General features: G+C 41.3%; 1 protein-coding gene across 2 annotated transcripts in view; it reads left to right on the top strand.

Annotated features, from left to right (window-relative positions):
- The window catches only part of pcdh7a (protocadherin 7a), a 41,789-nt gene extending 33,089 nt beyond the window's left edge, over nt 1-8,700 (top strand). Inside the window, exons 4-5 of one of the 2 annotated variants that reach the window (XM_044190202.1) lie at nt 2,193-2,394; nt 4,534-8,700. In XM_044190202.1, the coding sequence (XP_044046137.1) occupies nt 2,193-2,394; nt 4,534-5,072 (741 nt within the window). In that variant the 3' untranslated portion in view covers nt 5,073-8,700. Of the gene's footprint in view, nt 1-2,192; nt 2,395-4,533 lie in introns of those variants that run through there. The other variant, XM_044190203.1, reaches the window with a different exon arrangement.
- The last annotated feature ends 7,374 nt before the right edge of the window (nt 8,701-16,074 follow it).

The raw sequence follows: 16,074 nt of genomic DNA, 5'->3' as shown, positions 1-16,074 counted from the left end.
AAAAACAAACTTATTATGGTGAGATCACACAATTAACTTTTTTTGTCACAAGAAAACAAACATTATCCTTACCCATGCCCTCTCTGGCTCTCTATACTCAGCCCCTTATACGTTTTCACCCACTTTTTCCTCTCTGTGCCATTGCCCCTACTCGGAACGAATGGAAAAGAGGTTGGACTGCTTCATCTAAGCTAATGCTCTAAAAATACATTGCTCTCTCGGTGGAGAGTTAAGATGAAGCCACTGAGATTCCAATAACTGCTGCTCTCCCATTAGACTTTAATATCTTCCTCTTCCTTAGTCTTACCATCCCTGCTGTCTGAGTTACTTTCTCTCATCCCTCTTTCATCTAAACGTTAAGAAATGGCGGAAGAAACAAGTGCACCATTAATTTCTCCCTTCTGCTTAATTAATTTTGCTGTGTTCCTCACTCCTCTTGTCTTGCATGTTCATGAGGTGAAACGTTCAAATGTTCCCTTTTCTGGGTGTTTGGAAGAAAAAGAATTGGTTCAGTTTTGGCTTTTATGCCAGCCGTCCATCAGTTTCCCTCCAGATTATCCTGAGGTGACGTTCCAAGCGGAGGTTTTTCCTCCCTAATCTGCGGCTTCCCTCTGTTCCCTCACTTCCTCTCTATACGCTGCGTGTTTCAAAGCAGATCTAAATTGAAAGAGTTGTAATTTTGCGAGCAGATAAATGGTAGTATGAGAGGAGATAGGAGGGGTGTTGTATAGAAATGGGCTTCCTGGTGCAGAGTGATCCCTTCAGGGCAGACAGAATCATTTAACTCCCTCTGATATTCTCTCAGCATGGACTTATTACTCTCCAAAGTGAAAACTGGTGTGCTAACTAGACTGGGGTGATTTGTGTGTTGAAATAGCAGCAGGTGTGATGCTCAGTTTGAGTGAATGATCCACTTTCACTGGAAGGATTGGGAGACGTGTCACTGGTGGTGACCATTTTATTTATTTCTTTATTCAGATCCCAATTAACTTCAACATAATGGTTGGTAGTCTTCCTTGGGCCAATATAAAATAATAAAACAAACAGCCATTTCAAATCACACAGTGTCAATAGAACAAGCAGGACAAACCAAACATAAACATCCGAAAATAAGTTAAAATTATTTTGCAAGCTAAAGGATAAAAAATAAAAATTATAAACTGAAAACAAAAAAACTGTCAACAAATCATCAGAACTGAAAAGATAAGGCTGATATATTTTTGTTACTGCCAGCAAATCCAATGAAAAGACCAAAACCAACAATGTGTTAATCCATCTCTTGGTAGTTACCAACTTTCTTACCCTGTCTGTGGCAGCCTAAAGCCCATTTGTTCCTTCTGAAGATGTAAATCTTTAAAACTGGGTCACGAATATATAAAAGTTTTCTAAACCAGTTGGGCACTGTAGTTTTTAGCAATCTTTACTCAAACAGGAGTAAATAGTGTTTTGGTTGGGGACTATTTTCATTTACGGATTAATACACATTTAGTCAGCTAGTGAGTATTTATACACATATCGATCCTGTATACACAGCAGGATGGTGTAGTTGAGACTGAATTAAAATGTCCTTGTTATTTGTCATAAAGGAACATTTCACTTATTGCAAAGGTGTGGCTCATTGATGTATGTTTAATTGACAACAATGGAGCTATATCAGGCTTTGGATACACAGACAAGACTTGTTAATAAGATTAATGTATTGCTGGTTTTGTTTTTTCAACGGGATTTGTTGACAATAAGAAAAATATAGAATATCACCAAATTTATCATTTAACGTCCTTTAACATCCTTCACTTATTTCAATAGAGCACTAAGTAAGTGTTTTTGAGAGTGGACTCTATATTACCCAGCTGCTACTACTGGGAGCCATTCCATATGAAAAATATGTGTCTCCAGGCAGGCCAGAGGTTTGTAGACATCAGCCATGTCCAGCAGCATTAATCTAAACTGGGATTAAAAGACAAGTGAAAACTTTGAAAGACTGTGATTGGTTGATGACTATTACCCTGCACTGTAGCAGCTAAGCTCATAATCAAGGCGAACACGATCAGATAATCTCAATATGTCTTTGCAGACCCCTGCCCACCAGCCTAATCCCCAGATTTAGAATCTCAGATTAGGAATCCCGAATGATTAATCCCATATTGTGTGTGTGTGTGTGTGTGTGTGTGTGTGTGTGTGTGTCCTTGCAGGGGACCCTTCGTCGGGTGACCTTCTCAGTAGTCAGCCAGCCCCAGGACGGCGGTTGCTATGACAGTGGCCTGGAGGACTCGGAGACGCCGAGCAGCAAAAGTTCATCAGGGCCACGGCTGGGAGCCCTGCCGCTGCCCGAGGAAGGCTATGAGCGGACCACACCGGAAGGCAGTGTGGGGGAGGAGGAGCATGTGGAGAATGGTCAGAGCAACCCCCACACACACACACACACACACACACACACACACACACACAGTAAGCAGCCAATAAAGTTCACTGAACTCATTAAGAATTGCGGTGAGGCTGTAGCTCACCTGGTAGACTGTGCGCATCATGTACAAGGCTGTCTCCTTACCACAGCGGCTGGGTTCAAATCCAGCCCACAGCCCTTTGCTGCAAGTCATTCCCTCTCTCTCTCTTCCACATTTCCTATCTCTCTTCAGCTGTTCCTATCAAATAAAGGCAAAAAGCCCCACAAAAAAATCTTTAAAAAGAATTGCGGTCAAGATACATTTTCTTACATATTTTGTCTCTCAAGGCTATGTACTGTATTCTGTGAAAGGCTTAGACATGTTTTGATTATACACACACTCTCATTCTCACACACACACACAAATCTCTCTCTCTCACACACACACACACACAGACATTTTGAAACCATGACTTGCTGTCAAGGTTTCATGAGCCTTTTCTCTCCTTACATGATGGGAATGTATTTCATAGAATAAAACAAGTTTCCTGTGTGTGTGCATGCATGTGTGTTATGTGAAGAGCTTTTTAGAAAAAGCTAATGTGTAACAGTATCCACGGCCTTGTCTTCAGTCAAAAGCCCAAGTCTTCCCTTTCATCAACGAAATTGTGTTTTTACCTTTTTCTACCAGGATCTTTGTCAAGGATGGTGAGAGGCAAAAAAATAATGATCATACATGTCAATATAGTAATAACTTCTATTTTAAAAATACAACTAGGCTAATATATTTTATTAAATTCCTTCAAAGTCATATATTAGTGGATATTAGTCTGGATAGACATGTATGTAAACTGCAACTTGACTGGTTGATGGAGGAAAACAACCGTGAGGTGCTAATTCTAGTTTCCCCTTTCCTCTGTATATGGTCATGCCTGAGCTGGAACAATAGCAGCAACACAAGGTCACTATGACCTTGGTGACTGACTTGTATTTCTGGGGTTAAATACCACTTTTTCAACACTGTGTGAAATCTTGTGGATTTTGTGGAGTTTAATCAATTTTTCGTCACGGTCAGATGGAGAGAGGAATTGAACAGAGAATTCATTGTGTTGGTTATAATTATACAGTATAATTATGTGCTTGTTTGGTTTCACATGGATTTACTGCTGCTGCTGCTGTACGTAGGCAACAAAACTGGAATTTCTTTTCAGAATACAACAGAAATATTTAATTTCTTGTATTTAATTCAAGTAAAGCAGAATTTAGGAAACCAAACAGCAAATTAATGTATTGTTTTCAGTTGCTCATTAGATGTGTATGGAATGTATTACATTACCTTTAACTATCTGTAACATGACACCTGCACCGTTTCTGTAATTGGCAGGAAAGTCACATTTACCTCATCTATAATCATAAGTCCTGTCTTCATTTAACATGATGTCAGTATTGATTCATAAATGACTGGTTTACATAGATAATAACCATAACCTTTGACACTTAACCTTGTAGGACATCAGCAGTCAATTTCTGGTGGCCTCACTAACCTTTTGAACCAACACTCATGGGATGTAATAGGGCTGATATGTAACTTAATCTTTCCCGTGCATGTAAAGACATTTCTTTTGTCATTCAAATTTCTGACAATTATCTTATCTTTGGCCTCAATAGTTGTTTGTTTTGACCTCACCTTTCACCTTTCGTGGAATGCTGAGCACAGCTGGGATTTTTTTAAACATTCTTTTGAAGTCAGCAATTTCCAATTTGCAACAGCATTTTTCTTGCATTTCTTGCTTCCTTCAAACTCTATCCCCTCCCTTATAACCTTTGTCCCCCATTTTTTTTCACCTGTCTTCCTCACCCAATGTTCACCTCATTGCTTCTGTTGTACTCTATCCATCTGCTTTCTTTTCTTATTTAATTGTCTCTTCTTGGGGCGTTCTGGTGGCCTAGTTGTTAAGACACATGACATTTAATTGCAGCATCCCCAGTTCGATTCTGGTTGGCTACCTTTGCTGTATTTCATGCCCCTCTCTTTCTCCCTATATTTCCTCTCTGTGTCTCTACTTAAAACTATCTAATGAAGACAGAAAAAAAAATTCTCTTCTTTTCGCCCTTCAAGTCCCTCTTTTCTGTCTCTCTCCTATGTACAGATGCCAGACAGCTGCCAGACGTAGCCCTGACAGGAAAGTGTACCAGGGAGTGTGATGAGTTTGGCCACTCTGACACTTGTTGGATGCCCGTCCGTCCTTCACCTCGCCAGCGTCAGCGCCACGGCAGCGACCCCCCACGGCTCTCCACCTTCGCCCCGGGAGACAATAACAACAATCTCCGTGGTAACGACCATGAGAGTGACAGCGAGAGCGCTGGCAGCGCAGGGAGCTCAGAACCCGGGGTGGTCGTCAGCGGGGACGGTCAGAGATTACCCTTAACCAACGGGGATCCTCTCGGCACCCTGGGTAGTGGAGACCGCAACAGGAACATGGGCGATCATAACCGTAACCTTCTGAACCGCAAGATGACTTCAGCATCCTATGACACATTTAGTAGCGCAGGTTTCGGGAGGCGCCAGCAAGAGGAGGAAGGAGGAGAAGGTCAGAACCCACCTGAGGTCATACCACTGACGCGGACAGGAGGGGACTACAAGACCACTTCCTGCCTCACGTTGTCACGCCGCGAGGTCTACCTGTGACAGCCCTGCAGTGGAGCAATCATCACCACACCACTCCCTTTTCTGAAAAAGAGGGAGGGCTAAGACTTTACTGGCAAGTCATCAGTTTGGAAGGCCTTTTAAACCTGTGAAGATGTGAAAATGTCAGAAAAGATTTTTTCCAAAAGCTGTATATCAAATTGGAACTTGGATTCTGACTAATATTTATAGGCACTTAAACTTGTGATGTAAACAAGTGATGGATCAACTCTTAGGAGCGCTCTGACCAGGAGTACTTTCTAAAAAAAGTATTTTTTAACTACTAGTGAAAGTTGCCTACAGGCAAATATACTATTATGTCCATGTGGAGGAGGACAACTTCTTCTCTTCTTTTTACCTGAATCCAATGCATGCCTGACCCTCTGCCACAGAGGGATCTGTGTGAAGAAGAGAGAGATTGAGACTGAGTAAATCCTGATGCTATAAATGCCTCGGTGCATATAAAACCTTTTACTGAGGCTACAGCAGGCAAGATTTGGACTCAACTGGTGAACCATCTGCTAAAAAACCACTGAGGTCTTATCCAGTAAAGAGATGGGAAAAAAAAGTAACGGGTCTTTGATTGAGTTATTTGGATGTATTTCAAACCAATCAAACTTTCTAATGCCTAATCAACTCTACTGTAACACAAGACGGGGATATTAACCAATCAAATTGCTAATCCCGCGAGAATCTTAACAAGTCATAAACAGAGTATCAAAGCACCAAGAAAAGTGTGGTCACTGTACAGTTACACGGTAGAAAAAAATGTGCTGATCTCAAAAATCAGGTATTGTTCTTTAAAAACATAAATGATTCAGAACAAATTGCAACAATGTGAAAAGAAAGACTTTTTTACAGTAATCAAATGTAAACATTCAGAATACAAGGCTCTCATAGTGTCAGTAGTGCCACAGTATTCCGGCGTGTGTGAAAATAAGTGTTTATTATTTTGCCTTCACACCCAGTCTGTATGTATATATTGTATGTGTGTATTTGATAAAATGGCAGTGTTATCTCTCTGCTGGTGTCCACCGTTTCAGAGTAGATTGAGATGCTGAGTTCACTGCAGACCTACAGTGTCTAACAGTGTTCATGTATCATAAATGTTCTTTCACACACATGCACACACATATACACATGCACGCATGCACGCACTTACACACACAGACCTAAGCATGTAAACACATACTCATACAGTGCATTTACAGAATGTGAACATGCATAGGGCCGCAGTTTATGACATGATTCAGTGGCCGTGTAACATAAAGTATATATTAACTTGCATTAACTTTCATACAGAAAACATTAAGCACACACACACGCAGCATATTAAAACATAAGTAGAAACACAAACCCATATTAAGAATTCATATGCACTGTGTGTATGTGCTCTTAATTCTAATTTTTTAACATATTGCCTCTCATTGAACTAGCTGTAGCATTTTGCCTGCTCCCCTCCAGCCAGTATTTAAACATGAAATGTATTTAAATAATTACTCATCTCTCTGACTGATGTGTGGGGCTACATTTAAGGGAATTTCAGACATGACATCTACTGTATGTATTGATAAGACAATGTGGGAATATGAGATATTCTGCATACTGTAAGTAGGACTCATAGAAAAACCAAATTTCTGTAAGAAAAAAAGGAAAAGAAAAAAGGACTCTGCATGAAAGAAAGATAATGCTAACTTTTTTTCTCTCTTTTTAAAACCACACGCCTTTTTGAATACCACGCCTATTTGGATACATCTGTACTATATGTGTGTGTGCTTACGGGGAAATGGAGATAATGATGGCAGCAAGGGAGTTAGCTTCAGTGGATTAAACTGTTCCTTTATCGTGGAATGAGTTTGGGGTAACCTTGGGCCTTTCTCTCAGTTTCAGGCTGGAACAAAAAAGAACACAACGTAGTGGGAGCGCAGCGTTCTGCTGCACCCTTTTCACCGCACAGTGCCGACCTGAACACGCCCATACTGGTGTGCTGAACCCGCACTGATAACAGACTCCTTCACATTCGTCCTTCCCAGCAGCTACTGCACGAATCCAGACACACACTGCTGCACTGGGTTGAAGAGTGGGTGTGGATCGAGGCCAGCACATCTTAATTCCCATCATCAGTGTGTGGTTCAGTGGTGTGATAGGGATAATAGGGTTAGGTCGTCCCTGTGGTCTTAATGAGTTTCCTTTCTCCTCTCTTCTCCTCCCTTGATCTGCACTGATCTCATTAATGTCTGGATAGGCGAATGTAACACTGTTGGAAATTGCCAGTAAGTGTGTCTCTTCATTTTTCTGGTTGTTTTGGATCAGATGAGTCGAAGGAGAAATGCTTAAGGATGTGCTCCAATTTAGTTCATAGATCCTTGTAGAGCATAGAGTTAGTCAGAAAGGATAGCAACACTCAGGTAAGATGTGCGACAATGTTTAACTTGTTAACTAAGTAACTACTTGTAGTATAGGCCACACACAAATGCACACACTGTTGCTGCTTGACTGTCCCCTCTGAAAGATAACTCAAGTGTGGAAACAGTAAAGTAGCAAGTACCATATCCTCTATATTCATTTTACAATGGTAATTGGGCTGAAAAATGGGTGTGCTCTATGTGCGTGATTACACTTAGTATACCTGTGTATACCTTCAACTTAACAACTCTGTGACCGACCCCCTTTAGCTTGTTTTAAGCCACTGTTGTACTTACTCCCTAAGCCTTCATTACACCCAAATCCCCAACATGGCTGTTTACTGAGCTCTGTTATTGATGGACTGTGCTGAGGATGTAACAAAACTCAAGGCCTAACACATGGAGTTAATCTTTTCATGGGGAGTTCACATTTAAAAGGGATTGGTGAAAACAATCACAACATCCTGCAGGGTACATACACTGAGAGACAGAAGGACGCATGCTCTTTCTCTGGGAGAAAGAGTTGAGTGTGTCTCAATCCCTCGAACGCCAGAAAGGTCTTGAAGAACTAATGTCCAGTTTGTGAGTTTTGGAAAGAGACTCTTGACACATCCCTGCCTCTTTAAAGTGGCAGATATTTCTTCAAACTGCTGTTTTAAGGCAGTTCCATTATGGTACCTTTCAAACCCTCCCATCTGGATTTAAGGGAACTTGCTGTACATGAATCTGTATGGGTGTGTATCTTTTTTATACTGCACGTTTAACATGAATATGTTTCATTCTACTGCAAAACAGAGAGGGGAGACAGAGAAGAGCGTAACATCTGAGATCTTACACCCACTAATCAAGACATTTTTAAAAACAGACACTTCAGCGCACATCATGTACCTGTCATCCCCCTTGTGCTGTTATCCTTATAGCCATGTACAGATAAAACTACACTGTAGAACAGACAACTGGAAACCATAACAGACAATGGCATGCTTAAGGTCTTCAAATCTGCACTTGAGAAAAAATGAGAAAAAAAACTGTTATTTTTATTTTCCTCTTCTTTGTTTTCTTTTCTTATGGGGCTGGCTCTGTTTTTTGCTGCTCCCTTCCTGTAATTACACAATGAACTAATTGCATTTGCTATGACGAGGAAGAAGAGGAGCTGTGGACGAATGGTTTGGTACGAGGATGAATCATGTAAAAGTTTGACTTTGACATTAAAAACTTCAAACACTTGTGTTTGTCTGTTAACTATTTGAAGATTATTTGACACAGTAAGTACGAGATAACAATACTTGGGGCACTTTTAATGATTCCAAACTAAATTTTTGCAATATTTGCCTCAAGAATATCAGTTTGAGATGGCCAGTTATTGGTAGCGAGTCCACAGACATGAGAACTCTTTTAGACAAAAGCAGTTGTGGTGTCCTCAAAAGAATGTTTAGTACCACTTTAACGCACCATTTACAAAAGGTTTATAAGCTATAATTAATGGTTAATAAATCTTCAGCTAGTGTTTTATAGATCCGTTATAAGCCATATATAAGAAAAACGTTTAGGTTGCTACCTGCATGAAACTTCCTTTGTCTTTGTAGCTAGCTCTTCAATTCATCAAGAAGACCCTTCCAATGGTTCCCTTTACTCAAAGTCTGCTTACTCATTTGTTCAGGAGCTTTTGATTGTAGATGTTCAAACTCACACTTCCATGATAACTGAACAAACTTCATCTGCTAATGTGTCCATGTGATACAGTCGAAAGCTCCAGAACAAGCAACTAAGTGGACATTTTGTGGAGATTTTATTGACGTCTCCTGTTTCCAAGGTCAAGAATGAATTGCGAAACAACTTTTTTTAAAACAGTTTTCATGCCCAACCAACAGAACCAAAATCCTTCCATTTAGCAGAATGACAATTTGATACTCTTATTTTAATGGTTAATGTCAATTTGCACCATCCTGCTGCAAGAAAACTTTTAAAATGTAGAGGGCAATTTGGAAAAATGCCTCAGAGGTGTTAACTGCGGCACAGATTAGTGTGAAGGACTTAAAATGTCAAAAAAAGCCTGCAATCTGTATTTGGTTTTGTCCAGTATGCAACACTGACACCATGTGGTCATGAATCACTATTACTTTAGTTTTCTGGCAGTGCATATGATCATTCTGTCACATGTTACGAGCTGTTTTCCTTTGTTTCAAATAAATGGTCATGGTGAAGGAGAGAATGAGAAAAGCAGAAGGACAAGAAATCAGTTTCTCTGAATATACTTCAGAAACGACAACCACCATGGAAGAGCTATAAATACATTTCTTTGCATGTTCTGTTAAAGGCCTTTTTTTTTGAGCCAACAGCTGAAAGATACACCTGGCAGTTTAATTTATAACAGTGAATGTGGCCTCACATGCTTGTTCTCCTGTAATAGAATGGAAAGAAAGAAAGTCCACACAATCTGAAAAATTATCATTTATAAGTAGCAGGCTCTTCATATTTCACAATGTATGTAATATCAGTTATAAAAATAGATAACAGGTGGCTAAAACATTTACTGTAGGTGTAATTCAGAAAATCTGAGGTAAAAGTGAGGGAGCTGCCTGAATGGTTTGGATGTTATATGCATACCAACCATATAGGGATAAGATAAAGTAATCATGGTAATCTTTCATTTCATGTACAGCAAAACCACCATTACAAATAAAACCAACAAACCAAACACGTTTTAATGTTTAATTATAATTAATTTAATTAACTATCCTCAACATCAAAACAATCAAAAAGCAAAATCTACACTGTTTTCCATTTTAACGGGCCAGGGAGTTGGTCTTAACTTTGTACTAGTCACAGGCCTATCACTTAATGCAGATCTACTGCATCCTACTAATTCAGCTTTTCAAACAATTACAAGTTAATATTCGCATCACAGGTTGGATGAATTATGCAGTTTGAGGAAAGGATTTAAATAGTGTTCTTCAAGGATGAGGGCTTATAACAATTTTATATTTGATTTAGGGTTTAGTTGAAATTTCAGTTCATGGATTCTAAGGCCATATAATTAGTATCCTCATTATCTGCAATTAGTATAATCACTATTATTATTAGTGATTATTAGTATTAAAATGACAGCATGTGTCACATCCAAAGTCTGTTTTCAACTAAATATTCTGAATAACTGACCACAATTTTAGGTCCTCAGGAAAAACAGTCCAGACATTACCATCCCCAAAGGACCAATTGTTCTGCAGCCTGCAATAAAGTCATAAAACCACACATAAAAGAAAAATCATTAAACTATCCAATAAAAGGTATTAGTAACCTCCTCTGAAACATCAAAAGCATCAGGTATCATATCAATCAACTTCTGCCCATAAGTCACCTCATATAAGTGGTGACCATAAAAGGCGTTGTAAATAAATCACACTGTTTCACCAGTTAAATGGACGAGGAGTTGTCTGCACTGCAAAAAAGGACGTCAGTTTCTTTGAACTCTTAATTAAATTCCAGGGATAGACCCAGTGGATGTGCAATTTATTGATTTTATGAAGACAGAGGAAAATGGTGCGAGGGAGGCGCCTGGTGAAGTAAACCTCAGAATGTTAACTTCCTCACACACTGTCCAGTATATCAAATGGTCTTTGGAGTTGTCAGATGCTTTCAGGGGCTTAAGCAGACTTCTTTTCTGAGTGAAAGCAAGACGAAGTGAATTGCCTTTGAAATGCCTTTACTTGCAGAGAGAGGGAGAACCTTGGGCTTTTGGCTTCAAAGTGAAAAAACATAATTGTGTGATATGTTGAAATTTCCGTATCTTACTCATTTGTGCTTATCCTGTCAGGAGGAAATGTTTTCTGATGTCCAGTCAGTTAACATCTATAGCAGGGTGCTGCAACCCTCCAACACCAAAGAAACATTCAGCATCAGTACAGCTGAGCATAAAGCGTCGCAGATGTGATAAATTATGTCAGTGCTGTTCCTCTGTTCTGGAAAGCCTTGCAGCAGAGCTGTAAACATTCTTTCTCACTGATACGTCAGGCAGTTGTTGATGTGAGATTTGATCCTCCCTGTGTTCCTCCGTAGGCTGTCATTTATGTCTCTTCATCTTTCCATGGTCACATCAGCCTGAACTCATCAAAGCTGTGCCATCAGCATTCTTGGTAGAATAGCAGGAAATAACATATGTACAACATGATTTTACATGAAAGCATATCCGTTAGTAGGATGAGATGTGTATGAATCGGCCTACAACTATCCACATATTCTTTAATCTTTGTGGGGTGAGAAAAGGTGATAACTATAAAAGATTCTGTCACAGAAACTACCTTTTTACTCCATGAATTCCCAAAATATATAAAATGTATTTGTTTGGCAGTGGTCTGTTGGAGACTAACTGTAATGTGTAAATACTTTTTAGGCCTAATTAAGGCTAGTGTACACTGTGTCACAATTTTGTTAGGTTTCTGATGTTGATTATGTTTATGCAGTTCTGCATGAGACTAGTCACTAATGGCAACAGTGTTGAGTTATATATACACACTTTGTCCTTCACCCTCCGCGGGTGGTCTCATCCTTTGAGCTTGGGTCCTCTACCAGAGGCTTGGGAGCTTGAGGGTTCTGCGCAGTATTTTTGCTGTTCCTAGTACTGCACTCTTCTGGACCAAGATGTCTGGTGTTCTTCCAGGGATCTGCTGTAGCCACTCCTCCAGTTTGGGGGTCACTGCCCCGAGTGCTCCGATGACCACGAGCACCCCTGTTTCCTTCACCTTCCAGGCCTTCTCCACCTCTTCTCTGAGCCCTTGGTACTTCTCTAGTTTCTCATGTTCCTTTTTCCTGATGTTGCCATCGCTTGGTATTGCCACGTCAACCGCAACAGCTTTCCTCTGCTGTTTGGCCACCACCACGATGTCAGGTTGGTTCGCCATTACCATTCTGTCAGTCTGAATCTGGAAGTCCCACAGGATCTTGGCTCGGTCATTCTCTACCACCTTTGGAGGTGTTTCCCACATTGACCTCGGGGTTTCCAGTCCATACTCAGTGCAGATGTTCCTGTACACTATGCCAGCCACTTGGTTATGGTGCTCCATGTATGCTTTTCCTGCCAGCATCTTACACCCTGCACTTATGTGCTGGATTGTCTCAGGGGCCTCTTTGCACAGCCTACACCTTGGGTCTTGTCTGGTGTGGTAGATCTGGGCCTCTATCCCTCTGGTGCTCAGGGCCTGCTCCTGTGCAGCCACGATAAGTGCCTCTGTGCTGTCCTTCAGTCCAGCCCGCTCTAGCCATTGGTAGGATTTCTTGATATCATCCACTTCAGTTATGTTCCGGTGGTACATCCCATGCAGGGGTTTGTCCTCCCATGATGGTCCCTCCTCCAGCACGTCTTCCTCTGTTCCCCATTGCCTGAGACATTCACTGAGCATGTCATCTGTTGGGGCCTTATCTTTGATGTACTCGTGGATCTTGGATGTTTCATCCTGGATAGTGGCTCTCACACTCACTAGTCCACGGCCGCCTTCCTTACGGCTAGCGTACAGTCTCAGGGTGCTGGATTTGGGGTGGAACCCTCCATGCATGGTGAGGAGCTTTCGCGTCTTAACGTCTGTGGTCTGTATCTCTTCCTTTGGCCACCTTATTATTCCCGCAGGGTATCTGATCACTGGCAGGGCGTAGCTGTTTATTGCCTGGGCCTTGTTCTTGCCATTGAGCTGACTTCTTAGGACTTGCCTTACTCGTTGGAGGTATTTGGCCGTTGCTGCCATTGCCACAATGCCATTGCCATTTGCCTGTGGTATTCCAAGGTACTTGTACCCATCCTGAATGTCTGCTATTGTTCCTTCTGGGAGTGAGACCCCTTCTGTGTGGACTACCTGCCCTCTCTTTGTCACCATTCGACTGCACTTCTGAAGCCTGAATGACATCCCAATGTCAGAGCTGTAGACCCTGGTGGTGTGGATCAGTGAGTCGATGTCCCGCTCGCTCTTAGCGTATAGCTTGATGTCATCCATGTAAAGGAAGTGACTGATGGTGGCCCCGTTCCTGAGTCGGTATCCATAGCCAGTCTTGTTGATTATTTGGCTGAGGGGGTTCAGACCTATGCAGAACAGCAGTGGGGACAGAGCATCTCCTTGGCATATGCCACATTTGATGGATACTTGTGCAAGTGGCTTGCCATTGGCCTCAAGGGTGGTTTTCCACAGCCTCTTCAGAGTCCTCAGTTCCTCAGTCTCTTAGAGTCCTGTTGATGTTGTACATCTCCAAGCATTCAGTGATCCATGTGTGCGGCATTGAGTCATATGCTTTCTTGTAATCAATCCAGGCAGTGCACAGGTTGGTGTGTCGGGCTCTGCAGTCTTGGGTGACTGTTCTGTCAACCAGGAGTTGGTGTTTGGCTCCTCTGGTTCCTTTGCCAATGCCCTTCTGTGCTTTGCTCACGTATTGATCTATGTGTCCACTTATCTTAGCCGCGATGATGCCTGACATGAGCTTCCATGTTGTGGAGAGACAGGTTATTGGCCAATAGTTGGATGGGACTCTACCCTTTGCAGGATTTTTTCTACCCTCTCCTTGATTTTTGCCTCCAACCTTCGTTTCCATGGTGGGTACTGTCTCTCATGACTCCCATGGTTGCTCTTGTAGCCAAGCATCTCTAGGATCACTGCTGCTGAGGTGTATATCAGGTCATTGGTTTCAGTGATGGTTGTGGTAGGGATCGCTCTCAATGCTGCATTCACATCCTCTAGGAGTCTTTCTGATGGTACTTCACTTAGCCGTTGTAGTTGGCGTTGGGGTTGCCTTGTATTCATCCTCGCCATGATCTTATCTTTCAGGTCAGTCGCTGCCTCATTCAGCATGATTTCTCTTGGGGCTTCGTACCCAATCTCTAGTTGGGGAGCTGCTGGTTGCTCCCCTCTGACCTGTTGTCCTGGCTCCCCCTTGCCGTAGCATTTGTGTTGTATCTCGTCAATCTCAAGTTGTGATAGCAGTTGACGCTTGTGGATGTTGGAACACTGAGCTACTAGTTGCTTCGCTGTAAGCCTTGATTGTGGGTTTCGAAGTAACCATTCATCCCACATCCTGTGCATGTAACCCCTCTGACTAGGGTTACTGGAGTAGTAGCATTCCAACAGAGCCTTATTATCGCATCTCGCCCATCTCCGTCTTGTTCCAGTAGCCCATTTGTCATCTTGATGCCCTGGTTCCCCAACACCTGACGCAGACCTTGTTTGGCCGGGCGACGTCTGAGCCGGCATGTCATGTATTCCATTGTCTCTCATCTGATCATCTCATGATGATAAGGTTTCAGTGAGGGAGAAAATTTGCAGTGCCTTCTTTGTTGTGGAGTAGAACAGGTGGGTCAGTTCTTTGGGGAGACAAAATAGAAACTTTGGCTTTATCCACACAAAATATTAGATTTCCAGATTGTAATTTCAGAATTCTTACAATGATGAGGGTGACAGGCAAGTTTAGTGAATTTGGAATTTCTACTTTATAATAATGAGAAAGTGGAATAAAAAATTATTAGTGGGAATTACTTTTGCATTTGTCCATTCCCCCATTTTTCTCCAGCTCTGTGTCATGTATTTGTTTATGGCATTGCCCATTTTAGTGTAATTCTCTGCCTTCACAGGTTACTCTGAGATTGTGGTCCTCAGAAAGTAATAAAGACCTGTAACAATGTGTGTTTATGTGACTGATGACCTGCAGGTGTTGATGTGTGATTTGCTGTGTCAAGTGATTGCAGAGGCATGTCTCATCTGCTGATTGTTGACAGCTTCTGGCTTCTAAAAGACTGGAGACAAATATCACTCTGTGGCTCCACTCTCTTGTTGTTTTTCTCAATGAGTGCACAGCTCCTCAGCTGTTGTGTGGTTTAACTACTAATTGAGAAGGTTTTTTGCTTGTGTGTAGATAAGTGACAGCTTCAAGCTGCAGCTGTAACAGTAGTGATTTGTGAGTAGGTATTAGGCAGCTCTAGGCTACAATTTTTAATCCTGTAATCACTTATTAGTAAATATTAGTAAATGGTACTGGTATAAACTAGGTAGTTTTTTGGTTTTAGTGGTGGTAGTAGAGTGAGAGGCTATTTTTTAAAATTCAGGGGTAAGAACTCTGTAAGCCGGCCTCAAGAACAGGCTTGACCTTTTAACAAAGCTCAACATGGACACCAACTGGACAAAAGGGAGTGTTACAGCCTGAATATCATGCAGTGTGTGTCACCCAGTTGATTTCATTTGTTAGCTTAATAGCAATATTAATTTGGTTTATAGCCTGCTGTGAAAAATACTTAATTATTACTTAAATGTGTCAGGTAAAGAGAGTCGATAATAATCATTAGGTCAATTAAGTCAAACACAGTAAATCCTTATATAATGAATGCTGTTGGGACAAAGAAAACCTAAACAACTACAAAATATCAATCTACACTGCAACACTTAAATAATATAATGATTAGTATTAAAGGCACTATAATATCTAAGAGGTAATTGTAACCAGTGTCAATTTTGCCATGTGTTTTAGATAGAACTGTTACACATTAAACACCAGAAATGTGCTGTTGACGGTGAAAGATTAATATTCCCTGTTATATTCCCTTGAAATGACTATCAAATCCATTAAATATCTAC

The sequence above is a fragment of the Siniperca chuatsi genome, linkage group LG3 (genome assembly GCF_020085105.1).
Source record: "Siniperca chuatsi isolate FFG_IHB_CAS linkage group LG3, ASM2008510v1, whole genome shotgun sequence".
In the NCBI taxonomy this organism is placed as follows: domain Eukaryota; kingdom Metazoa; phylum Chordata; class Actinopteri; order Centrarchiformes; family Sinipercidae; genus Siniperca; species Siniperca chuatsi.
This window is presented reverse-complemented; position numbering and strand designations above follow the sequence as displayed.